Below are 27801 nucleotides of genomic sequence, written 5' to 3'. Positions count from 1 at the left end.
CAATTAGATAAATGAGCTGAAATGACTCTACAGCCATGCAGTCACCACTGCTGCAATCAGGAAAGCGGGTCAAGCATGAGGCAAGGGGCAGGAAAGTCCCTTTCAGCAACAGAGTAATTTTGGATAAGCTTATGCTAATTGTGAAAACACACCCTTAAGTAACAAAAGAATAGTGCAGAGGATGCATCCTCAGCTCCATCCTCACTGGCAGGAGGAGATGGAGATACAGGAGAAAATCTGAAGCTCTTTTGTTAGACAAGTTCAATTTGAAAACTAGATCTGCACCGTGCCCAAATCTTGCATATGTCACATTGAAATGTTAGTTCTGACCTCAACTATATATATTTTGCTCTTTAATTTATTTGTAAAATAAGGATACTAATATGACAGCTCTTTCTAGGCAAGATGGTTTTGGTTTCTGTCAGAAATAAAGGCTGTGAAGTTTGTGAAAAAAAGAAAGGAACTAGAAAAATTTTAGTTCCCTGCAGGGTTCTCTGCAATACTTGTTACTAAGTTTGAGTTGGGTGGTGGTGCTTTCCCATAAAGTAGACAGGCAAATTCAAGTATTTTACAAACAACAATAAGGATTTTGAATGACCTCTTTAACTCAGAGCACGCTACTCTTAAGATCTTCATCACTTTTTAAAGCCGAAGCCCTGGTGCTTCCTAAGTGCAGCAGCATAGTGCTAACAGAGGGATAGATAAATAGATAGACAAAGCCCCACTGCACAAAATTTAAGAACTGTTAGCAGTTACTTTGTACATAAACCAAAACAAATGCCTCACTAGGGAATGGAGAATTTTAAAAAATTTCGTCTTGCAGAGAAGAATTGTGTAACTCCACTTACAAAACACTAAAGAAAAAGACCTTATGTAAGCGGGAAGACGTCATGTGTGGTCAGGGTACCTGGGATTCTCGTTCGGCATCAGCCGGCCTTGTTACGATGAAGCTTGAACAGAGAATTTTCATTTCCAGTTTTACCACTGAAAATCAAATTAGCGTCTTAAATAAAACTGGAGTGAAATGGAAAGAAAATCTCCCTTTTATATCAGTAAGTACAAGCAGATTCTGTTGACAAGGCCTGGTGTCTTCTCAAGCTGTGAAAATGTTGGTTGCAGGAAGATGGAATCTGTATTTTCAGAACCAAGAAGGCGTACACCGATTACAAGAGCGAGAAATAAATTCTGTTGTTTAATTTTTAACGCAGGCGTTCAGCGGGGACGCATCCACGTTAACCTCGTGCAAAATCCAGGCAACGCCTGTGCTGAAGCGCAGGCCGACGGGACGCAGTAACTCGGAACGACGGCTTCCCTGCCTCCCGCTGCCGTTTGCTTGCCGGCCTAAGCCCCTGTTCCAGGCGACCGCAGCGGAGCTCTGAGCGTCCCTCAGGGTGCAGGAGGGACAGCGGGGCCGCGGGCCGCGCCGGTGGCCCAGGAAGAGCGGAAAGCGTGCCGGGACAGGCAGCGCTGCCGACGCACGGCCGTCACCCTAAATCCCACCCGCCTGCGCCCACGGGAGACCCGGCCCGGCTCAGCGCCCCTCAGGAGGCCCGGGCGGGACGCCGGCGCCCGGGAGCGGGGGGAGGGCATCGAGAGGCGGCGGAGCGGCGGCCGCCTGGGAGCGCTGAGCCGCTCCGCGGTGGCAGGCCCGGCCCGGCCCGGCCCGGCCCGGCCCCCCCCAGGTGCGCCGCGCCCGCGCCGCCGCGCCCCGCACGGCCCTGCCCTCCGGCCACCGGCGGGCGAAGGTCGCCCCGCCCACCCGGTCGCCCCGCCCTCGCCCCCGTCCCGTGTCATGCCCCTTTCCCCAGCCAATGAGAAGCGGCGGGGAAAGCGGAGCTTGGAGCGCTTAACTGACAGGCGCCGCGAGGCCCAATGGGAAGCGAAGGCTGACGAGACGGGGGCCAATCGGGGGGGACACCGGTGAGTGCGAGCCTCCGGGGCGAGGGGCTGGGCGGGGAGGAGGCGCGGCCAAGCGGGCGAGGGCCCTCAATCAGGTGAGGGCGGCGTTGACGGGCGGTAGCGGCGGCCAATGGCGGCGAGGAGGCGGAGCCTCTCCCCCTCCCGCCGCCGAAGCTGCCAGAGAGTCAGGTGGCTCCGGGATGCGCGGCGGCGGCGGCGGCAGGCGGAGGCGGGCGAGGAGGAGGAGGGGGGGGATGCGGCGGCGGCTCGGCGGCCCGCGCTGCCTGCCCTCGCCTCTCCCCGCGCTGGGCTGAGGCGGCCCCGCGCCGGGCCCCCCCCGGCGGCGGCACCTGCTGCCGGCGCGCGCCGGGCCGCATGAACAATAGGCGGCGGTACCGGCCCCGCCGCCCCCCGCAGCGCCCGGCTGCCGCGGGCGCCTCCCCCTATGGAGCAGCCTCGCCATGGAGCCCCTCACAGAGCTCAGCCAGGAGGGCGCGGGCGGCGGGGAGCCGCCGGGCGGCGGGCCGCTCTGGACTGCCGTCTTCGAGTACGAGGCGTGCGGCGAGGACGAGCTGAGCCTGCGGCCGGGGGACGTGGTGCAGGTGCTGTCCCGGGACTCGCACGTGTCCGGCGACGAGGGCTGGTGGACGGGCAAGATCGACCAGCGCGTCGGCATCTTCCCCAGCAACTACGTGAGCAGCGGCGTGCAGGGGGGCGGCCCGGAGCTGCGGGCCCGCTACCCGCCGCCCCCCGCCATACAGCGTAAGGCGGCCCGGGCCCGGGGCGAGGGACTCGGCGCGGCCCCTCGCCGCCCCCCGGCGGGAGGGAGGCGGGGAGGGGGGGGAAGGCCCGGGCCCGGCCCTCCTCTGGGCCCGGGGGCGGGGCTGGGGCCGCCGGCCGTGACGGGGAGAACCGGACCGGCGGGAGCCGGCACTGCCGGGGTGGTGTGGGGGGAGCCCCGGCCCGGCCCTCCCGAGGGGAAGCGGGACCGCCGCCGCGGAGGGAGGCCCGGTCCGGTCCGGCCCGGCCCTTCCATCGGCCCTGGCGGGAGCCGGGACCGCCGCGGCGGGGCGAGGCCCAGCCCGGTGGGCAGCGGCTGTGGGAGGCCGCGGGGCCGGGCCGGCGGCGGAGGGGGCAGGGGCGAGCGGTCCCCGCGACGGCCCTTGGCGGGGGAGCGGAGGGGGCTGCGGCGGCCCGGCCCCTCACGCCCTGGGGCTGCCCCGGGCCGGCGGCCCCGCTCGGCTGGGCCAGGGCCGCCCCGGCCCTGCTCTCCGGTCCGAGTGGCTTCCCCACCCGCAGCCGCATTCCTGCTGCTCCAGTGCCCTTCTGCCTTCCGGGCCAGCGCTCCTCTCCGGGGAGGCCCAGCCCCGCTCGGTGTGCTAGCGCTCCGGTGTGCTAGCCCTTCGTCGGCGCCGGGGGCTGTTTCCCATTGTTAAGTCCGGTGTTTCCAGGGGCTGATCAATCTTCGGCAAACGGCTGAAGTTTGGTGGCTGGGCAGTGGTGGGGTCACCGGGGGCTCTCCCTTTAAGAATATCCTTAAGGAGAGGTTGCTGGATGGGAAGCAGTTGCTTTCTGCAGTGTCGATTCACTGCTAATACGTGTTCAGTATCTTCTTTTCTCCTAACCAAAAGCTTATTACTTCTGACTTAAACATTCCTAAGTTGACTTGTGTTACCAGGTTCCTCCTTAGCCCTTCGCTTTCCTACAAATTCTGTCCTAAAATACCTGTGAATGAGTTTTATCCAAGTTTGGATATCTGGGCCTAGCTGAGGGTTGCGTGACTAAGTCGTGATGCTGAAGGCACGAAGGGATCGGTTTGTTTCTGTGAACTTCAGTGCAGTTTTGAAGCCTTTGTTGGAGCCAGAGAATAGGGCCATTTCATCTCCACATTTTTTTTTTTTTAGCCACTCTGTATAATTGTGGAGAGAGAAACACTGTGGAATGACTGTTTCTAGATCCTGCTTATCTATCACTAGTGACAATTCAGGCAAGGATAAAGCTTTTTTTGGAGGGGCAGAGAAAAGTCTTCAGACTAGTAGGCTTTTCTAGAAAGTAAAAGGAGTAAAAAGATGCTTTATCCTATCTAGGACGTATCTCCAAGGAATACGGCTAATAGCTTTTTTCTTATTCTATGTTCTGCTTGAAAGCATTTAGGTAAAAACTCAGTAATTCGTAATATTGCCTTTGGGATTGTGAAGGGACTAGGTTGGGCAATGGTGGTGTTTTCTTTCATTCTGGAACAGTATAGATAAATTATTTTTTTTTCCTCACATGCAGAAAACACTGAATGCTGATTAGGTTTTGCCTTTGAGATAGTTAAGAGAACCATTTCTACAGAACTTCTTGAAGCCTCAGCTCCCCTCCTGTTTTGACTGTTCGAGTACAGGCTTTGTAACTATGGATTCTCCTGCCTTATTGCGCTTTCCGTGGTTTGATAGTGGAGGAACAGTTGTGGAGTTGCACCTTCCCCCTTTATCCTTGTCTTACCCTTCTAGTGCCACAACAGGACTACACTACTTCTGTTCTCTCAAGTCATCAACCGTATGTTCATGACAGGGTAGAATTTATTGCCCTCCAATAAGTTTTTAATATGCTAAAGGAGTATGTTTCCTTTTTTAAAGAAACAATGCAGTTTGGACAGGGAGGTAAAGTTGGTTGCTGTCGAATTGGATTTTCAAGTTTAATGTTAGAAATCCCTTTGCAAGGAATGATACCCACTTTTAGAGCTGGTGATGTTAGCTTCATAGCTGTTTGGAATAACAGTCTACTGTTAACTTGTTTATTGGACTGCGAAGTATTAAAGTTTTGCAGGAGTAATGCAAGGCGTCATTCCAGACGCGTGCCCCTCAGTGCAGAAGCTACTTTTAGTTGCTTTCCTGAAGTTTATCTTCATATTTCATGAAAGTGGAAGCAGAATCTCAAGGCTTCAACACCGAGAGCTGTGGTAGTATAGCTAGTAATTGCATGCCATCCACATAGTGTGCTTGAATCTCACCTCTGTGGGGGTACCATGAGTGATAAAAGTAGCCTGTTGAGGCTGTCAGCAGCGGGCCAGCTTGAAGGACCCACATCTGCGCTGTGGGCTCTTACACACTGAATTAAATAGCTCAATCATACGGCATAATAAATGCTGATTAAACAGCAGCTACTTTGCAGTTGTCAACATGGCCACTGGTTTGTGGTGTAGAGGCTCTGTAATTCCTTATCGGCCCCCGGGGGAATGATAGCACTTCAGTTCTTAAATTCTAAGGCAAAAAATGCATGTTAAACATTCCCATTGCCCTTACAGTCCAGTACGGCATGCCTGCCAAATTAAACTGGAGTTTAGAAAAGGAGCTAGTGTGTTTAGAAAGGTGAAGAAAAAACAAGTATTTTGTGCACTAATGTAGCTGTATAACTAAGTCTGCGAAAGCAAAGAAACTAATTCAACACAAAATACCTTTAAAAACAAACAGAACTTTTCTAAAGGTGAGGGTGGGTTTTTTTTTCTAATTAAGCTACCCATGAGGGTGAGCTGGCCAGTCTGCCTTAAAGAAGCGTGCATTTTCAAAGTAAAGCTAAAGTCGTACTTGCAAATAAGAGAAAAGTTTCTTTGCAACATAACTTGCAGTGTAACACATTACATTTCAGCTGGAAGCATAAATCTCACTGTTTTACGTCCCAGAATTGTTCCAGTTCATTTGTGCATCCGGCAAAGCTATGTTTTTTTTGGGTTTTTTTGGGTTTTTTTGTTTGGTTTTTTTTTTCCCCCCTGCAGTAAAACGGGTGACGGCATACAGAACGAGTTTTGCTTTCCACGTCTTCGGTTTTCCTTTGCCCGTCCCCTCCTCCTGCCTGCCGCCTTCCTCTCGCACTTCTTTTCTGCACCAGCGGCTGGGGGGAAGCTTGGGCGGGCGGGGGGCGCTGCCCGCGGGGCCGGGGCGGCCGGAGCCGCCGGAGCCGCCGGAGCCGCCGGAGCTGTCCCTTCAGCACCGCCGGAGCCGCCGGCCCGGCGCGGGGAGCGCTGGCTCGGCCTGTCGGTAACGCCTGCTGCGTGCGTGAAAGGCCCGAGGAAAAAGGCTGGCTGTGAACACCGCCGGAAGGCTGGGGGTCGGGAGCTCGGGGCACGGTCCGTCGAGCTTGCTTTGTGGCTTACGCGCTCCTTCGTTTTCCGGCTTTTAATTGACCCTGTCCCTAGGAGCGAGTTAAGTGAGTGTTCTACCGGTGCTGAAATTCTACTGACTGAAGGTGATAGGACTCAGCATCTGATTTCTTCAGCTATTTCATCACTGAGAAATACCAGAGCAGCTCCTTTTGCATGTTCTCAGTGACGAGGTAGTCTCGTATCTGGAGTTATTGTCATTACAGTCGCATTCTAAAATTTCAGTGTTGCTGGTCAGAATCTACTCCTTCATCTTTTCTAGTAATCTGTAGCTCATGAGTATTTGAACACCAAGGCTGCTCCTGTAGGAGCGAAACCTTCTTTGTTGTGTAAATCCTTGAAGTTCAGAGTGTTACCCAAAAGATGTACTCACAGTAACAGGCAAATAAATTCTTCTTGTGTTCTGGACCAGAAAGGGCCTTTCCTCCTTTTGGAAGACTTTATCCTGGTCAGTTTTCTATCTTGTTTCCCATTCATCTTTTGTTCATGGAACACTAGAAAAAAAGAACACGGGCATCCTTATTACACTAGCTAAGGATTCGGATGTATTGGCTGTACTGCATAGGAAGGTTGATGATATAATCCCTATAGGTAGTCCACTCCTAGCTCATAGGTTTGACTCACTTACAAGAATAAACCAGAATTTTTAAAATCATGTTCATGGAAGACACAGCTCAGTCAAAAAGAAAAACAAAAGTCTGCAATTGTGGACAGCAGAGTTTGTATTAACTCCATACAGTTTTGTGACAACCTCTTGTACTATAGGTTTATACTTAGGAAAGACATTTGATTGGAATAACTAAAATATTTTACTTAAGCGGAATCTAACCTGCTCCCTTGCCTTATATGACAAGGTAATTTATTTTAAAAACAGCACAGAGGTTTATATATACAAATGATATCTACAATACTCAGTAATATAGTACAGTACTCTTAATTAATACCTACATCAAGTAAGTCCATTACAGGCTTAACTTCCTTTCTCCTAGACAAAGCAGGGGAACTGTGTCAGATTTGGCGTTTCAAATGCAGGAAAATATTATAAGTCTTGGTGACTTTCTGCTTAAATGCTTGCATTATGGTATCTTTTCCTTTAAAACTTGTAAAAATTTCTTTGTCTGTAATTGGTAACCACCAAAATATCAGACAGACCAGCATCAATGGTATTTCACCAGTGGCCTACGACTGCTGGAAATTCAGCCATGTCAGTCTGTGGGTTTTCCATTCTACATTAGTCAGTATTGGATGGGTTCTTTTGGCCATCTGTGAGCATAAACTATGTTTAGTGTACAGTTGTACAGGATACATTTTCTCACATCTTTTGATCCAGATGCAATTTGTATGCTGAATTAAGACATCTGCATCTGCAGATTTTTATTATATAATGCCAAGTAGCCACCAGTTACTGTGGCAGCCTGTAAAGTATAGCTGTGAGTGCATGGGAATGGAAAATGATGATTCTGTTATTTCATATAATTTCTGTAATAAAAATGCAGTATGTATTAATCAAAAAATGTTTTTCCTATTGGTAGCTCTGCATACTCAGTATGTGATCTGATCCATCTGTTTGTCACACTGTCGTCAGTAGTGTCAGAATTGGTTAGCAGATCTCGTGGAGAACAAATCTGCAAAGCTTGTAGAGATGTGGAAGAAAAAGCATGATTCGGGAAGGACTAAGAGATTGTTAGTGGCAGTTGAATGAGACATTCAAATAAGGGACAAATGCAGGAACAGATGCATTTTGTGTTGAATTTTGGCTGTGTCACAATAAGCACTGTAGTGAAGTCAGTGAAGATTAGCCTGTGCATGTGTTTTTCATTTTTGGAATCTTGTACTGTGACTGAGGGCAGGAAATAAGGGTTTATCCTTAAGGGGGTGTCAGTGTTATAAGGGTTTAAGTGTGTTAAGAGGAGGCTATTTTACTAAGTGTGTCATTCACCACCATTAAGTCAAATTCATCACCGTTCACATTAAGTCCTTCGTACAGGTTTTATGGTACCGCAAGATCTGTTTTACTACACTGTTTGGCCATGAAAGATTGTCAGAAGGGACTACTGCTTTCATTTGTATTGTTTTGGAATGAAAATTGGTCATTTCTCCAAGGGCATGGGTGAGGTTGGGCAACGTGGACCTTCAGCTGATGTACAGGCTGCGTAGCTGCTAAATGTTTACATCTTTTTTTTTTTTTTTTTTTCCCTCTTTCCCTAGTTCTGGAGATCGACTTCTCAGAGCTTGTTCTGGAGGAAATCATTGGCATAGGGGGTTTCGGAAAAGTGTATCGAGCTGTATGGATAGGAGATGAGGTTGCTGTCAAGGCAGCTCGCTATGACCCTGATGAGGACATCAGCCAGACCATTGAGAATGTCCGCCAAGAGGCCAAGCTCTTTGCAATGTTAAAGCATCCCAACATCATTGCCCTCAGGGGCGTGTGTTTGAAGGAACCTAATCTTTGCTTGATCATGGAGTTTGCCCGTGGAGGATCGCTGAATAGAGTGTTGTCTGGTAAAAGGATACCTCCTGACATACTAGTGAACTGGGCAGTGCAGATTGCGAGGGGAATGAACTACCTGCACGAGGAAGCAATTGTTCCCATAATTCACCGTGACCTGAAGTCCAGCAACAGTAAGTGCTACACAGTGAACAGCCAGGGTGCTGGGACAGGGTTTTGGAAAGAAATTGTACAAAGAAAAGAGGGGCGTAATGTTAACTTAGCGATCCTTTCTTGTGAACCACTGTATCCTCTAATTCAATCCCAGAGGGGTTTATTTTTCTACAGTATGGTGCTACAGACCACAGGAAACCTGTAAATGCTTTCACTTTGTAGAAGTAACTTAAATGATTGGATGCAAAAGCAACTGTAAATGGAGCATGCTTCTCTAGTAGTTCATATATATATATACAGTGTCTCAGTTTTATTGCCATTTCAGCAGGCACTTTTTGGAAGGATAAATGCTCTTTTGGAAAAAGAAATGCTCCCAAGCTTTCACTTTGCTTGCTAGATTTTGCTCTATAGATGAGATGCAAGCCTGTTTTTCTTACGGGAGATTTAACCCATCCCTGCTGAATCGGATCTTCTCTCTATCCCCCATAGAGCTGGTGTTGACAGAAACATTAACTTAGGTAAATGAAATGTCCCAGTGGGTTCCCTTGTACACCCAGGACTTCAGCTGATGTTTGTGGTGCTTTACGTGAGATGCAGCTGACCCGTTGGAGCATGGGGACCGAACTTTGGTAGTTACGATTCTGGAAATCATGGTGAATAGCTACTGTGTAATACTGGTAGCATTATTGTCTGCCACTTGGGTATTGTTTTTGTAGTGTGTCTGTTTTCCACAACTTAAAATTGCCTTGAAGTCAAACGCATGCATAGAACATTATTTATGAGTGTGGGAGCAAACTGCTGCAGTGGTTTAGAGATCATAATCTCCTTTCCTGATGCCTGCATGCAGATGTTCAGCCTTTCTCTCTGCTTGTCTGCATCTAGATGGCAAGAGCAAACACGTACCTGCATGTTGGCTGCAGTGGTTTAGATAGGTGTGTTAGTATGAACGCGTTTTCATTTATGGCTTGAGTTAATAAGAAGCGCTATGAACTGGGTGGCTGGGATGCAGGCACATGTTCTCTTTTGTTTTGAGGGCAGTAACATCTAGCAAAGAGGTCTGACAGATGGGAATTTTAATATCTTAAATAGATTCACTAGAGCTAGCATTAACCATTACAATGCTGTAAATTTCCAGGCCTTGCAGAATCTTCCTGTGGTTTTTTGTCCTCAAATCTCGTGGTAGTGAATTGTTAGTGAGTTTGAAAACAGGAACTATGAGAGCTTTCAAATTAGTTTCTATAAAATTATTTTTATGCTATTAAAGTTTCCCTTTTTGTTAGTAAGGCAATCTTAATGTCTATAAAGATTTCCTAATACCTAAACCCTTCCCTTACAGATAGCAGTATATGTGGGCATATTGATAAATGCTGTAAAATGAAAGATTGATTGGCTTGGTTAATGGATGACTGGCTGCATCTGTGAATAAGAAATAGTTGCCTTTAAGTCCTGGGCCTTTCCTCCTTACTGAAGAGAATATTTACTTGCTTATTTTTCTAACAGGCCATTAAGACTTTATTGCTTAATGCTATCTGAACATTTTTGAGGTTTAGAATGAAAATTATTTCTCAGATAAAAAGCTGTTATCTCCTGGTATTTCACTGTTTTATCAGTGAAATAATATATTAGTTTAGAGGCTACTAGTTGTAAAAGGGAAATGTATCAACCAGAGAACCAGCCCAACTGGAGGGACAGTAGTGCACAGTGTCACCAACCAAACACAGATATGGATGCTAGAAAACATCTGTGCTGTCAGCAGCAAGAGTAAATGTCTCTTGTCACAGTGAATCAGCAGTACATAATTGTGCTGCACTGTAAATTGTCAGTGAGAAGTTGAGGGTTTTGCTACATATAGTACCAGAATTTTCCTCATTTGGGAGGAAGCAACAGTAAAGGAAGAGGAAGAATGAGTGGGAATGCCAGTGGAAGGATGCAAAGATGTCCTATGTTTGGAGGGGAGAGGCAGAGAATTTACATGGTGGTCTTGACCAAAGATACCATCAGATCTAGTACAGAAACAATGGGTATAGGAAAATTCTAGCCCAGCTAAGTCTGCAGAAGGCAGTATTACATTTGGGAAGTTAAATAAATGTAGAAGCTGCTACTGGAGGGAAGGACTTCAGATATTTTAAGGAAAAGTCATTGTTTTATAACTTTGTTTTGAAATAAGATGAATTAGTAACCTGAGGTATGGGCTTGACATATTACAACAGCTGTTTAGTTTGGCAGTATTGAGTTCTTCATTCTGTGCTGTGTGGTGGAAGAGAAATTTTAAAAAATTAATACTATATTTTAAACATTTCAAAATATATGTTCTTTTCTGGGTGTATCTATAAAGCAAGTATCATAAATATTAGAGTGTGACAATGGTGGAGCTATTTTGGCAGCGAGGGGAGGACTGTTGGTCTTTTCTGTTTGTTTGTTTGTTTGTTTTTCCAAAAAAACGTATATTACCTATGCACATAGACTTAACTCATGGTTACCTGTAGGGTAAACAACTCTGGACTGCCCAAGTCATGTCTTTCCTGAATACTCTCACTGCACTGCTGAAATCCCTTGTCCATTATACGTAATAAGCATCCTGGAAATTACTCTGTTTTCTATGGAAAGCTTTTTACGAGTTTTATAAAGATTAGTGGACAAAGTATGTTATTGCATCCTGATTTATATATGGTTTGTGTTTTCTGTGTTTTTCTGATGTACTTGATTGTTTCAGTTACTGTGGATAATCGAGAACAGGTTACGTTGTTAGTTTTGTGCCTGTAGAATTACAAGCTTGTAGCATTTTCTTTGCACAAGTTACCGCCCACCGAGAAGGAACAGCTTCTGCTTGCAAGAACTTGGAAAAGATTCTTGCAGACACATTTCTTTCAGGTACTAAACATCTACAAGTACTGTAGAGCAGTCATGGGAGCATCAGCTGTATTGATCTACTGATTGGTACCGCCTACGTTTAGTAATAGATAGTGATTCTCATACATCTCATCTTGCCTTCAAGCACCAGCTGGGACCCGCTCTATCCATCTGAAGCTGCAGGATGAGTTAGTTTGGGAGTTAGGGAACAAGATGGGGGAGTGGGAAAGAACAGAGTTACCTTATTTAAAATCAAATTTTCTACTAGAATAGAAGAAAATCAGAGAGTGCCTTGCTTTCAGATGTCTGCCTGTATTTAGGCAGATACAGAATGCATAAGGACAGTACTTCATGATGAACCTTTTAAGAAGGTCACGTTACGTTTTGAACAGTAAAATAAGTCAAGTGGGCACCTTAATACAAGTCTGAGAAATTACACCATTATATATGCATAAGGATTTGAAAAAAAATCCTTTTTAATCTAAACTGTTGCAGCTTTGTGGACTCAAGTAGTAAATATCAAAACAATGCTCAGAATAGTTCTCAACATTTCTGATGGCATAGTAAAGAACATAAGGTTTTGATTGCTTTGGGAGGTAACTTCGTCTTGTATAGGGACTGAACTTCAGGGGATTATTTGAAGATTCCAGGAGGTGTCTGTTTCTTGAGATTCTCCTTGTGAAAAAGCACTCTCAAACCAATTGTCTGTTTTCCTTCTTTTAACGAAAAATGTGCACAGTTTTTCTGTTCCATCATTTTTCTTCATTTTTTCTCCTTTTCATTATCATAACTTTACATTTAATGCTAATAGATTTAGAGTGTAGGAAAAGTGCCTTGTACATTTTAAGTACCGTGTTTGCGTAAGGCAGATTTTTTTTGTAAATCTTGGAGGTTCTGAGGGCTCTGTGTTTCATTGCTTTGGGGATGCTATCAAGAAATGAGTACATCAAGATCTTTACAGAGCAAATCACACACCTGTGATTTATTTTTAGACACCCTGAAATTCTTTCGATGAGTGTCAGAGTCAGTCAGTCAGTTCAGTCAGTGAGTCTGGTAGGTGAGTGTTCCAGTGGCATTACTAACTCGCATGGTAGTCGTATAACTACACAAGAGAAAGAAGATAACCCAGGAAAGCCATTTTGTTCTGCTGTGTGGGGAGATAAGTATTTCTCTTTTTTTTGGCATTTGATTCAAGAGATTTAATTTATTCCATATGAAAATTAATTTTATTAATCCGTGAGAATCCTCTCTGGCTTCTTTTTCTTCTCTTCATCTGGTGATATTGCTAACCTTTCCCTCTTCAGGTGCATGTTGGTGCTCCACTGAACGTACGTTACAGAATTGGTAGTAGGCCTCTCCCAATGTGAAGGCTCCTAAATAATCTAAATGCTGAGCTACAGAAAAAAAGCAACTAGGAATGCCCACTGAATGTCATCACTATCACTGTGTTCAGCACAGCTCGTAGAGTTTCCCTTTCTCTTATCTCTTATCTGTGATTTGGGTCTCATTTCTGGCCAGAGGAAGGTGCATGGCATATAATGCTTAGGATCAAAAAGGGCAATCCTGTTGGTTTTAGTGAAGTATTGTAAATAATGAAGCTGGTCCTGTTTGTTTCTATTTGTCTGTCAATGTTAGATATGCCAGCGTTGCTATAGGAATAATGCCAGTTAACTAATGCTGCAGAGAACTAGAAAAAGCATATTTGCTCTTTTTTTTGACTGGCTCAGCAAAATACATTTGTTATTTGCACTACGTTGAAAGATTTTGCTGAGGGTGTTCATGCCAGTTAGCAAAGTGCTTTATAAAAGTCACCATGTTTGTATTCCACAAAGTGGCACAGAAGATTAGCAGCACAGTGACATGGCCAAGGTCAAAGAAAGAGGTAAGGACAGAGCTCAAAATAAACCCCAACAGTTCTGATTCAGTCAAGTCAGTAGTTCTTCCCTTCTAGTTCTTTGAAGGTGTTCACCTCTCCTACTTTTTGGACCACCAAGGTAAGCTTGTGGTATCCTGAGATTCAAAGCTCTAGCTTTCTAAAGAATTCTAAACTCTGCCTTAGCTTTGCCTATTTATTTTATGCAGTTGTTAAGCCTTTTTCTGTTCATAAAGATGCTAATAGAGCTGACTTTCACGTGGTCTCTGGATAGTTGTTCCTAGGACTTTAGAATATTCCTTGTCCTTTATTTATTTTTTAAAGTATGGGCAGAATTTAGAAGCAGAGATTCCTTGTGACTACTTCAAATCCAACCCAAGGACAACAGGACTTGAATGTTACATATCAGTCTTGATAACATGTGTTTAGTTATCTCATTCCTTGCTGCAGTATTCATATCCCGGTCCATTCATAATTGACACTCTTCTGTTGGTCTTTTCAGAGAAGGAAAAGTACTTAATGTAAACCTCTCCCTCTGTCTGGCAGTGCTGTAGGGGAGAACTCTTCCAGGGTCTGCTTAAAGTATGTTGGCAGAGCAGTTTGGAAGTCTGTATTATTATTGCTGCTTCTGGTACTTCAGTGTAATTTGCTGACTAACTCTCCAATGTTGTACCTTCTATCAGAATGGATTTCCTTTGTCAGTGCAATTAAATGAGTGTGAGTAATGCTTCATGTATAGTGAAACTATTTCAATGGCATCTGAACGCTTTACACTGGGTGAATAATTGATCTGCCCTTAGTTGGGTGGTCCTTTGCCCTGTAAGAGGAAAGTGATAAAAATGTGAGATGGGGGGGGGGGGGGGTATGACAAGAGCTGGGAGATTCATTTTATGTAGATGTTTCCTGGTTCAGTTCAGGGAGCAAAAATCAGTAAACATTTCTGTTGTTTTTTTAAGATTTAAAAAGTGTGTACAGTAGAAATCAAGCCTTTCACATAGCCTGAATATACTCCTAAAGGTGATTAAATATGACTTTTCAGGTTCTGCCCTTAAGCAATTATCTCGTTCTATGGACATGCTATATGATATTGCTAATGGTGCATAACTGCTAGTACTGGTTGCTTATTTCTCTGTCTCCCCAGAGTATCAGCCTTTGTGCTGATATCCTGGTCACTTGTATGGTGGTTAAAAAAAATTCCAAACAACTATAAATTTTGTATGTGGTAATATGATGAAATTCATGCCAGTAATACTACAATTTTTTGTTCAACAGAATGAAAAAAAAATTAATTTCATGTGTTATTGGTTCAGAAGATGTAAATTATACCTGAAAGTGATGTAAATTTTTAAGCTGTTGAGAGACCGGGAATTCACAGAAGTAGGGTGACAGTTTAAATCGGGGTGGTTTTTCTTTTCTTAGCTTGTCTAAATTAGTGCAACTGCTTTCCTCTCTGAGAGGTTTGACAGATGCTTTCATGTTGCAGTCTTATTTTCAGTACGTTTTAGTAGATTTCTGAGAGTTCCAAAACGAAAATACATCTCCTGTAAATAGTTTGGTTTAGTTGAATATGAATTGATGTCTTCACTGTTAATTACAAGTCAAAAATAGAAAGACTTTATGGAATAAGTTTGATGTCCACAAGAACACTTTGGTATTCTCCTGCCCACACCAAGTAGCAAAAAGGCAATTTCACAAATGGAATCCCTTATCTTTGTAGACAAGAATGGAAAGAGTTCCTTTCATTTCTAAGAAGCAAAATTGTGCCTATTACGTTTAAAAACCTAGCTAATATCCTTTTCATGTCTTTGTGCTACTGCATATATTTTTCTGCAGGATTCTTTCTGCTTCTAAGAAAAAAATAACCAACAGTTAAAACACTAAGCACTTTCTCCAAATTGTGCATATGGAACCATAGAACAGATATAAGCAGACCTGAGCACCATCATGCAGGAGATGTATTTAGGCATCTGTGTGCCGCTCCCATGAATTCACTGTCTGACCATCTGTGACAGAGCTGGGATAAATCTGTATAAATCTGTATTTTTTTCTGAAATTTTGAAGTAGCAAGTCAAGCATGAGAACAGCCTTGTTATGGCAGTTCCAGGAAGTTAGAATAACTTTCAGCTCCACTTTTTGGTGTTTGTTTTTTTTTTTTTTTTTTTTTTTTTTTTTTGGTGTTGCTCCCATGTCAGTAAACTTAATCTGAATTTTGAGAGATTTCTGTCAGCAGGTTCACTTTTGCTTTTCTCATCAAACAATTCCTTTCAGAATTTCAACATATCCCAAGCAAAAAAACTCACTCTTGGAGCGTTAGAAATTAAGCACAGTCTTGCTCTTTGAAGTGATGATTCGTCACTCAAGATGATTCCTTAATTTTAAGTAATATCCCATCTTGAAGATGGCTCATATTCCCTTATGACAAGACAAGGAAAGCCTTAAGCTGTTGGAAAGAACACAGGATATAGCACATGATTTTAAGAAGCCGCTTTTTGTACATGTTTACTTTCTGATTCTAGGATAGCTTCGGTAGATTGGTGTGACTTTGATTTCCAAAAGGTTGCCAAAGTTGACTGGCATGTCTGGTAATTGCTTCTTAATTGTCTGACTGTTAATGGAAAGGTAAATTCAGCCTTCTTCAGACTTGAACTTTTTCCAGATATGAAAAAAAAGGTAGTAACAGAACATCATGCACGGAGAGAAGAGAAACTATTGCAATGTGTAAGGATTTATAATTATGCTGTTTGGTTTCATCAGTGTTTCTTAAGATCAGGGAGAAGAGGACTCACTTGCATAATAGTAAATCTTTGGGTCCCAGCCTGTAGCAGAGTCGCTATGGTGGTAATGGCAGCATGCTGCAGCATCGATTAGGGTTCTCTTCGGAAGGCAGTAGCCAGAGGACAGACAGCCTTCCTGTGAACTCTTTGTGCTACTACCATGCACAGCCCTTCCACTCTGCTTCCTAAAAGCATTGTTATATCATAACACCATTTTTTATTAAAAACAAAAATACTCTCCCAAAACACCAAACTTTATATAATGCACATATAGATTCCAAATTACTTCTGGAATCCTGTATGTGCTTTGAATCCTGTATGTGCTTTGAAGTCCTGGGATGATTTTTAGAGCTACAGGCCAAGCTCCTAGTTAGCTGTACATCATCTTCCCCTGATGCTTCATCAACCAGGCTTCTGGAATTTGCATTGGCTGTTCAGAAATGTTAAGATTTGCTGTTTGTATTACAACTGGAAATTTTCATTTAAAATGCGAGCATGGCTTCAACCTTGCTGATTTATAGACTTACTGTTTAGATGTGTGGCAAATGATAGTCGGTGTGCCAATAGCTCCATTTACTAGTAACAGGTAAATATTTCTGCCGCTAAGATTTTGCTTATCGCAACAATTGCTGTGCTTAAATTGGTGATTCCTGGAGGGTTCTTGGGGTACTATAAAGAAGTGCTAGTATGGATAATTGCTGTAAAGATGTTATGTGTCAGGGCAGTGGGATATATGTGAACCAGGCCATGTGGTCTGGTTCTGTAATACAAAAGTATTACAGAATTTCTTACTGTTTCTCTTCTTTTGAGTATGGGCCTAGGAAAAGATGTTAGAGAGAATAGTCTTTAGTTGCTTTTGACTTTGAATTGTTCAAGGATCCTGAAAATAAGAAAAGTCCCATAACTTTGATTAATAGAACTTGATATGCCTAATTCTGCTTGTTGAAGTATTGTCAGTCTTGCTGTTGGATTTATTGATTTGCTTTTTCTTGTTTGATGTAATCAGTTATATAGTGTGTGGCTTTGGTATGATTATGGTCATCTGGTAACTGGGGGATGTTCCTAATGCTTCGTCAGGGTACTGTGTAGTCACATACTCTTTGATTACAAAGAAGTAAGCTGTGTCAGAAAACTAACAGAAATCTAACACATCAAAAAGTGAACAGCTTTCTCATAGCTTTACTGCATGAGCTGTTATCTTGCATGGACTTTCATGTGCAACACTGCAGGACTACCCTTTCTCAGCAGCTGGCAACTTGTTCTGCTCAGCTTAAGGTAAAACTCTGCAGCATTCAAGAAAGTCTGAATTTCACTGTTGTCAGCTGTAGCTTGGTGTTGATTGTGCATCTCGGAGCCTTTTAGCATTTGTTCTGATGAATGGAAATACACCTCTCTTCCTTTTCTTAAGGTTTTTTAATTAAATCTAATTTAAAAAAAAAAAAACCAAACACAAACAAACCACCAAAAAAACCAGCTTCTGGTGTCGTTTGTGCTGCTGCCTGTGAAGTTTTTGTGTCTTCCTTACCTTCTAAATCATGGAGTACTAGCCTATTCCGGGAATGAATAGTACTTGCTGTTGTTGACTGTTTCATAGAGACGTCTTAATTGAAGCCAAAGCAAAACAGTTCTGCGCTACTTTTTTCATCATGAATGTCATGTTTCTATTTGCCTGGAAATGGCTCCCACTGAACCAGCATTATTATTAAATCTCTTTTCAGACAGTCTCTTGAGCAACAATTAATGAATGTCATACACGTGACTCTACTCTTCCCCTTTTTTGTTGTTGCCTAATACAGTTCTTGATATGTTGCAAGCTTTCAAACTGATAGGATTTGGTGAAGCACTGTGTTGGGTACAGATGTAATTATATTTTTTCCTTGGAGCATTTAACTAATTATGAAGAGTACAATAATCCATGCCTGAGCTAGAAGGTTGTTCCAATGTAAGCAGTATGGTAGGATTTAGTCTGAAACTGGAGCCAAACAGCTCCATTTTTCCAGGAAACTCACCTGAGTGTTCTCCAGGAGCATTCAAACTGTTTTGTACCAGATCACTAAAGCGATAAGACTTTTTTCAGCTTGGCTAGGTGAAAGGATCGATTCTAAATATATCGTGGCTCTGGAGGCCTTTCCTACCCCCTCCCCCATTGTGCATTAGCTCTTTAGAGTTACTGTACTGCACGGCTTAAAATCCAAGAACTGCTGTGCTGTCACATCCATCACCTCCTCTAGGTTGATAGAAGAGGACAGTCGGCCAGCTTTATGGATTTGCTGAACCCTTACACATACCCAATAATTACAAAGCTTTTCCTTCCAAGGTATATATTGTTTTAAATGTGTTGTTGCTGGATGGTTAGTAATAAAAGAGAGAAAATATTTGCTTATTACTAGAGACAGTATTTGTATTCTTTGTTTTTCTTTCTAAGATGTGAAATTTTGAGTGAGTCTTAAATTCTGTGCTTTACAGGATCTTATGCAACACTTAGCCTTCTGCACCACAAACAAATATTAGAATAAAGATGCAGTCCTACTAAAATGAATGGCAGAGTACCCAACAGAAGGTAGTTAAAGGCTGCATGCGGAAAGCCCGGACTCAGTCCATGTGCAGATCTGTTAATCACTTTAAGTACGTTGAATGCAGGATCAAGAGCAGATTGCTCATTATCTGGATACTTGTGAAGCAAAGCTGTGCAGGCGGACTATGGAAGGTAGAGCTAAAATTGCAAATTAGGTTTTGGCAAACCGCTACAATATGAGGTCTCATTTTGGAGTGAGCTTTTTTGAAATCCTTTCCCAAAAGCTTAGTTCTGTCTTCAGGGCAGTATGCCAGTGTACTGCCACTAGGACTTAATAATTAAAAAAAGGAACACCTGGCAAGCTCAGTCCCTTGTCCCCTTTGCAATAACGCTGCTTTTTTTGACTTGTTAGGCAAACTGCAGACTTACTAGCTAGCTTCTGGCTTTCTGAGACCATGACTCTCAGACAATGCAGCAGCATGAAGCAATGTATTAAGGCTATCTTTTTATGTAACATCCAGTATTTCCCACCACCACCATCTGAGTTGAAGTGCATCTTGGAGAGTTTTGCTTATTCATGGGAGGGGAAAATGGGACTGGAACAATCACAGTAAGTTCACTGAAGCCATCTTCTATGCAAGAGCATTTTTGTTTGATCTATGGATACTCTTCTTCTTCAAATAAGGACTGTTCAAAAACTATAGGACTGTGGTTAATATTTGCTATTACTATAGTACCTTCTAAATAAGAATCCTGAAGATTTCAGAAGGCATTGTGTTTCTTCGGAGTACAGTGGAAGTTTTTATTCACTTTTCAGATAAAAGCAAGTATAAAAAGTAGTAATTGGCCCATGCGAGAGGCGAAATATGCTTATCTCATTTTTCTGAATTAGTCTCCACTTAAAATAAATCCACATTTGCATGAATTTCACAGCCTCCCCCAAGTTGAAAGTGTTTGGACTGGAAATAGATCTAGAAGGCAGTCAAAGGGATTTGGACAAAGCAAAGATTATACCTAGATTGTGGGGAGATGAGTACAAAAAAATACTGTAAACTGAAATTGGCTGTCCCAATTGTGAAATTCCAAGATTTGTGTGTCAGGGAAGAAATACAAATTTAAGTGCAATATTAATATTTTAGTGTTCATTTTAGTGGCTAGGAGTAGAAGTTCTCAGAAGGTGCCTTCAGAGCTGTTTTAGCTTGGATAACTTTATTCTGTGGTCTGAAAAACAAACCCTTAGAAAATATACAGGGTTGAGTGAGGAGATTCTTTGTTCAAGACAAGGTTTCCTGTAACAGATTGGCTCAGTTTTGGACACATTCTGCCATGGGTGGGTGGGAGAGGCTGGATCCTGTGATATTAATCAGACTTTTTTCCTCTCTGGCATACCTTCAGCTTCAGTAAGCCTTTAGCTGACTTCTGAAACTTGTGTAAAGCAATTTTTGATAAATTTGGAATTTTTTGGAAATGGGAGTATTCTGTTTCCTTCAACTTGAGACTTCTGCTGTGTTGCTGGCAGGGAGAAGTTTAATGGTAGTACCTCCTCATACAGGTCTGGATTGCTCTTAAATCCTACCATAGAAAAGACTTGCAGCTTTTAGAACTGAAACCCTGCTCATGTTTTGCATTTAAGGGTCTCAGAGTGAAAAAGCACTGGTTTCCGTAAAGGTTTTACTCTGTTCTTTTCTTTCTCTAAAGCTCTTGCACCTGGGATTTGATGGACTCGGTATCCGATACATCTCCTTACAGTACTTGAATTATCTAAATGGAGGAAGTGGATGGGCTGATGCTTATCCACTATCTGGTAAAACTTTTGCCATTTTGCATTTTGGTAAAGCTTACTGTGAAGCCACAGTAAGCTCTTCCGCTTGCAGAGTGGAGGAAGAAATAAAATGTATCCAATATTCCCACCCACAGTGAGTACTCAACTGCAGCAGTGGTCTTTCACACTCTGGCTATGTCAGGGTAAGCTTTAGTACCCCTTTTTGTAGCTGCCTGTTGACCTTTCTGCTGTTGAAAACAGTGATTGTACAGTAAGAGATGAGCAAAGGCCTATGAGAAAACAAAGCTGGTACTAGGCTGTTGTATCTATAGGTGGTTGAGTTGCTCTGGAGTGCAAAAACACCCAACTGCAGCAAAAATGCATGGTATTATTCTGGGAAAGAAAAGTTAGGTAGTGTCATTCTGTGTGAGTTTGAGTTCCTTTGCCGTTTTTCAGCCTTTGAGGTCTTGAGTAGTGTCTTCTCCCTTCTCTTCAATCTAACAAAATAAGAATAGATACGGTGAAGCACTGGGACTAAAGGAGAAATCTAGCTGAGAGTCCAGATAAGACTATGGGGAAGAAACTTCACTAAGTCTGTGCAGGTAGTTGGATGATTTAAATACCGGAATTAAATGTTTCTACACCAAGCAAAATAACAAAGATGACATATTTATCACATTTATAGTCCTTCCTCTTGTCACTCTCACCCACCCATCTCTGTTGCTGCCATCTAGCTCTTGGACTGTGTAACCAGCTGATGTGGCTCTAAGGAGACAGAGTGCAGCACAAAATAATGAGTAGGGGCTCTTGGGAATGGGTGTGAGTGGGATGTGCTTGCAGGCTAAATCCTTTTGCTGGACGTTTTCCTCATGTCTTGATATGCCTGCTTTCCTCATTCCTGGAATCTTGGATGGCAAAGCATTCGACGCGCAGCTGTGCTAACATTGGTGAAGACTGAAATACAACTACTGAGGTGCACTGACACTTAACAGGTGTTCAGAGATTTCCACCACCTTTGGGTTTTTCATGCCTTCTCAACTCCACATCATCAAGCTGCTGTGCCTGTTTGGTAGCCCACAGTCAGGGCCTCACCTGGGACCCCCACCATCCCCTCTGTCTCTAGGTCCAGGAGCTCCCTTTAAGCTCGGGCTAACTTGAAGTACCTTCATAATCAGATTTTCTTATGTTTCTGGCAAACGAGCTTCTGATACTTTCTTCAGATTGCTTCCAACCTGTTTCAGAGCACCACTATCCACCCTAGCACGCTAGAAACACTGTTAATGGTAGGTGTCTCTATGAAGAATTGATAAAGCTTCAAAATATAACAATAGAATACGTGAGTTAGTGTTGCTTTATCGCTAGGTAGTAGCCCTGTTGTTTCATGGCCTGCCTAGAACTGTGGTATTTAAATAAAAGAATGGCAGGTATTCTGGCACTAAAACACTGACTGTATTGTCTCAGTTGGGGATGAGTTATATGGAAGTTAAATGTGAAGCCAGCAATCATCCATCAAGTCAGAGATATATCCTGGTGTACCACAGACAACAAATCCAGCTTTTTTCCCCTACAGTAGGGATCCTCGACTCCTAGCCTGCTCCCTTCCATATTTCTTCTGGTATGCTTTCAATTCTCATTGCACTTAGTCCCTCTCTTATTTCTTTTTTATTTCTCCCTTCACTTAATGACTGTAACCATTTCCATCAGGCTTGATGTTCATTAGCTAATAGATTTCTGTTCTTGTGTGCCAGGCTTACCAAATAGCATCATGCACAGGTAAATGACTTGGCATGAACTGTAAGCTGGACTGTACAAGAGACTGTCTTGGATTTTTTTGCAATTTCTTTCGTGTTTCTTAATACACACACACACACACTCTGGACTGGGAAAGGGAGCATGAAGTTGCTGATACAGCTGTTGTCATGAAATATGGGGGCAATGGGTAGTTTGGTGGTTAACTATTGTGGTGGTATTGCAAGGTAATCTTGCTTTCCTTGGTAGTCTGTTGTTATCAATTTTTGCCTCTTAAGTCAGGAAGTTCTTTATTTTCTTGGTGTGCTGTGTGCTAAACAAATTGGGAATACAACAGCAGAGTAGTTGAAGAAGCTGAAGCCAGTACAACCAGAAAACTTTGGTATGCCTGGCTGTTCATCCTACTTTGTGCAGTAGACAGCAGGCCCTTTCCTCTACCTTCATATATAAAAAATGGGCTATTTTTGCTGTGGGTGATCATGCTGTAGTAGTTCCTTCCTGAATGTTGTTCTGCCTCTGAAGTGATGAGTCAGCTTTTAGCACAAGCAAAGCAAAGCAGCATTCTGTTCAGCGTTACACTACACAGGTAAACCTAATCCTTTCTCTCGGCTGAGAAACCAGGAAAAGGCAGTTATATGACCATATTTTGCTGCCTTGTCACTTAATTTTGACAATAAGATGAAATAAGGAGCCACTTCCTATCAGTTCTTTGATGTTACCAGCAACTGGATCAACATGGGTTAAAGTGTTTATTTTTCCCTACTTGCTCTTTCCCACTACTTTGGCCTACTGAAGAGTAAGAATGCTATCCAGAAGTGTAGCTGAAAACTAAAATAACCTTCCCAAAAGATACAAGCAAAAAATCTGACAGTGTTACTGCCTTCCAGGGGAAGTTTGTGTTTGTGAGAGGAGGTTATAACATGTTTTCTGGCTCTGCTGGTGTAATATGAGCAGAACAGGATTAAAACAGCAGCTGTTAATTTTGCTGCCAAAAAAAATTTTCTTAATTTCCCTTGTGAAAACTTTCCTCCCGTGAAAGTAATCTACTACTTTGAACTATCTTTTCATGCATACTGGGGGTAGTATGATGCTGGATGAAAAATAAGAGGTGTATTACTGAGGTTTTATAAAGTGACCAGCTTAGAACCTAAGTAAAGGTTTATCATGTTTGTTTTAGTGATCGGATTGAAAGATTCAGTGCAGATAGTTTATCTGTTTATGTAGGGTAGAGGAGTGTGCTTGGAAGAAGAGTAGATGGGTTTGAGAAGAAGAAAATTAAAGAAAAGTGATAGAAATGCATATATTCTGGCAGAAGGAAAAAGATCCAGACCAATTAGTGCTTCTAGCATAATTGGAAAGAGGAAAAACCATGTTGTAATAGAAATAAGTTGGGTTAAGCAGAATGAAAAATATATCAACAATGCAGTTATTTGCATTGGAACACTATAATAAAGTTGAGAATATTCCCAAAAAAAGTTTGCTCAGCAGTTTTAAACTTCTTGCTGCAGTGGCTAAGAAGCAGGAGCGATACTGACATACTAGATGTGGTTTACCCAGCCGTCTTAGGGTTTATTAAAATGTAGGTACAAGTAGATCAAAGGATATATAGCTTTATACCCCTATCTTTACCTTGTCATGGTGTATTTGTATATCAGCTCTCATGTGTTTCTGGTAGATGCATGAGAAATGAAAGTACAGATGTTTAATATCTGGAAACGAGGTCCTCCTTGCAGTAAGACTTTGTGTGTTCGACAAAGATGTTCACCATTGACTTTTCAATTGATTCAGTGATCATTAAGGTGAGTGGTGCAAGATGCAATGAATTATGATCTCCAACTGCCTTTGTGGGCCAAGGGACAGTTTTATTTAAGACTGATTTAACTAGTACCAGTTTGACTTACATTAGCCGTCCTACTAATAGAACAATATATTTCTGAAAATTTAATTTAAAAAAAGTTCAGAACGCTGAGATAATCTTGCAACTATGAGTAAATTGGTTTTCACCAGATGGCTCTCTAACATCTGGTGTGTTGGGGAACTTCTCTAATTGAAATTGCTTACTTATACCAGACCACAGAGATTCGTGTGGTTTGAGTTTGGGCGCTTAGCACAGATGTGCCTCTAGTCAAGAGAGGCTCCTGTAGAGAGTAATTCAGAGCATGTATATTAGACATGCTTGGAATCCCCTTCTGGAGAGGCTTTGTCTTTTCTATGTTTGGAGCCCAGTAAGACTGCCTTCTGAGATGCTGTTTGTTTCATCCAAGCCAGCTTTCACTGTAATGATCCATGAGGATGGAGGTAGGGGAAGGGGAGGAAATTCACCTTTTTGAATATGTGAGGCTGTGGTAGGTGTGCATCTATTTCATGCATGCAAGACATAATTTCATCTCTATAGAAATGTTTATCACTTGCCTCCAGGGCAGCCCTTTTGTAGTTTTATCTTATTGTTTATGGTGGAGTTGAAACTTGGCTAGCATTTAATCTGTTAATTTTTTTAACTCCAGTCTGTATTCCTTCAGAATTCATTTGATCTCTGTTTTGCCTACTTAGAACTAACCAGTGGTTTTGGGTACTAGTACAGGATGCCTTCAGTAACAAAATTTTAAAGCTGCAGGTTTCAGTGTTTTCACTGCAGTGATTTCTCCTTCTGAAAGGACATAGAATAGTGCTAGATATATACAGTCCCAATCCTAAACCTACTAGTGCAAGTTCATGAGTTGCTAGTGAAAGTTCAATGTTATAACGCGAAGCTCCACCTTTGGAACCATCCTTAAATGTCTCATTAGACCAACAGCAGCCTTAACTCTGTCCTATTAAATAATCCTGCACTGTCTGGTGCCCCACAGAGCAGGCATCTCCATAATGACTTGTGATGACAAGGCAGAACTGAAGATCCAGTAGTAGCAACTACGTGAAGGCTGAAGGATATAATGCTATAATGCTATCTTAGAAGTCTTAATCGAGTTGCTTTTTGTATTGCTTTGAATACTAAGGCAGATGTTTTTGTCTTTCGAGTAAAGCATAATAATGTGGAATGGGGTGGAGCAGGAGGAAGAGCTGACTCAGTGTCAGATACCATTGTGTCAGTCATACTTCAGTGGGTCTGTTTCTGTGAGGTCTATTTTCAGTACAAATCTTTGTTTAAACAACAAAAGCATCTGAGTTGGCCCTGGCTCTAGAAAAAAAACTTCATTCTTCTTGATGTCACTGATACAAAACTGCGACTCATGAAACTGAGAATCTTCCCCTTTGGGATCTGTTATCACTGGGATCTGTGTACTTCTAAAGACTTGATTACTTTCAGTAAGACTGACATTGGATTCTATCAAAAGCCTGCTAGCTATTTTTACACATACAGAATGATACTTAAACTGGAGAAGGTAAACTGGCTTCACCTGACCTCAAGAAGTTGATTTCCATCACTTCCAACTCTGCTAGAAAAGCTGCTAGCTCAAATCACAAACAAGGATAAGGATAAGAAGATCTTAGATACATCATCAGTTCTTTCCCCCCCTTACTAACTAAGACATCGTCTTTAAATAGTACCAGCATTGGCTGAGTTAACTCCCCGTCACTCTTTGTGTAGATTGAGACTGGAATGAGAAAATCCAGTTGTATCAGGAAAGTCTCTAATGACACTGCTGTTTCAGCATCTGGTGTTGCCTACAAACTGAAGAGTATTAGATCTAGTGAAAGGTCTGGTTAATGGCCAGCATTCAGTGATCTGCAGAATGTACTGGAGATGCTCTTTGTAAACTTCATCAGTCTGCTTTGACTCTGGCCTCTTCACTACTGCTTCAATAGTCAAAACAACTAAATTAAATCATGTCTTAAGCAACTGGACTTGTCTTATGAAAATTATACTCTTCCACATGACTGTGATTCTGAAGGGGTAAATGCCAGGACTTGCTGACTAAGGATGATTCTCTGATAATATGGATCTTGATTGCTGACTTCACTCATGGTAGCAAAGACAAATTAAAGAACACAATTAAGAAAGGCTGTTTAATAGCTGGGATGGTCTTACAGGCCTGGGTGTTGCAGTTAGTACTGTGTGAGCATGATTGTAATTGTCCATGAAGTATCAAAGTCCCAAGCATAGGATATCCTAAATCTTCAGAGAGTAGGCTACCAACTGACACCTATAGCTCTGAACTACTCGGAGACAACTGAAAATGCTGTAAAGTTAGTGATGAAAGCAAGCCACACAGTGCTGCCTTTCCTCTTTGTTACTGCAACTTGTTTTATCCTGAGCAGAAGCCAAAGCATGACATACATGGAAACCTGTGTTCAAAAGTACTGAAAATGTAATGATGACAAGTTTTCTCATCTCTAGCAACACACAGTTGTTCGTTGACTTGCTGTAATGTCAGACAGTATGACTAAGGACTGCACCAGACTGAGTCTTGTCAAATGATCTTTGAATTCTGCCTTACACTACTCTGCTAGTTAGTCTGTCTCATCATCAAACCAGTAAGGGCTGGCTTATTGCCTTTGGTTACCTAACCCACTGCTTTGCTTATATGGTGCCTACTTCTTTCTCTGTACTTCAGGAAGCTTTCTCGCAGGAGTCTGATATGAAAATATCCTTGATGCTTCTTGTAAGGCACTAAAGATGTTCTCAAAGAATATGAAGGAACCTCAACAGACATTTTCATTTCAAAGAAAAAAGACTCGTCTTCATCATAACCTAGATAAGAGGAGGCCCAGTGTTTAATTTCTGCCTTTGTATCTCTCTAAGCTTGCACCTAACGTGTCTTGATTGGCTGTTGTCTTTCAGTACTTGCAGTCTGCCTGGCTTACAGGAAACTAAACAGTGGGGTCAAATCATTACCAGTAAGGATTCTTGAGAGTACTTGTGGTAATAAAGTTCTTAATAAATTCTTAGTAATTGAAATTACACTTCTAAACCATATGTACCTGTATCTGGATGACTGCCTGATCCAGGGAAGGTCTTGCTAGGAGATACCAAGGCCTATTTGGATCATATTCCTTTCTTGTTGTCTCAGCTGAGACACCTTGAGGTATGGAAGAGCTGTCTTGCTGGACAGAATTCATCTGAGCTGTAACTATTTTCTCATTGTCAAATGCTTATTTTCCAGAGGACAAGTTCCAAGTCTTTCAGGAATATCTGAAAATGTATGTGAGCACGTCTGGATTATTACTCCTGTAAGCACACATGTTCGTGATACCCTTCACCTAAAGTTGCTAACGATTTTTAATGCTAGTTTAAGCCACCATGCTTTGCTTTGCACTTGCAGTATGCAAAGAACATGGTATTGGTGATTTGCTATATTAAGTTGTTTTGCTGTAGCAGTTGGATCCTCAAAGCTGTCTGAATGTGCTTGTAACACCCAGTTTGCTTCACCGGTCCCTTTTGCACGCTGCCAGTTGGCTCCTACCCATGCAACTTAAGATCAGCTTTTAGCCTGTGCTACAGAGGAAAAAGATGTTTTTGAGTTGTTAGGAGCAGTAGTACATAGCACACCTTGATCTACAACTTGGCTGGCTCTGTGCATGCACACAGGAGGAGATTTGTTGCATGGGCCCTGCTGGAACGGGGAAACGGTGATCCACCACTAACAAGCTGACACACATTTTGCATGTTCCTGCTGATTCGGCTCTCGTTCTTCCCT

At 42.7% G+C, this 27801-nt stretch overlaps 1 protein-coding gene across 1 annotated transcript in view; it reads left to right on the top strand.

Moving 5' to 3' along the window:
- Positions 1-2360: 2360 nt before the first annotated feature.
- The window catches only part of MAP3K9 (mitogen-activated protein kinase kinase kinase 9), a gene marked incomplete at both ends in the record, with an annotated part of 53423 nt that continues 27982 nt past the window's right edge, over positions 2361-27801 (top strand). The window contains 2 exons of the mRNA XM_082317034.1: positions 2361-2661; positions 8249-8662. Of these exons, the coding sequence (XP_082173160.1) occupies positions 2361-2661; positions 8249-8662 (715 nt within the window). The remainder of the gene's footprint in view (positions 2662-8248; positions 8663-27801) is intronic.

This window comes from Platalea leucorodia, assembly GCF_965183815.1.
Source record: "Platalea leucorodia genome assembly, chromosome: 7".
NCBI lineage: Eukaryota > Metazoa > Chordata > Aves > Pelecaniformes > Threskiornithidae > Platalea > Platalea leucorodia.
This window is presented reverse-complemented; position numbering and strand designations above follow the sequence as displayed.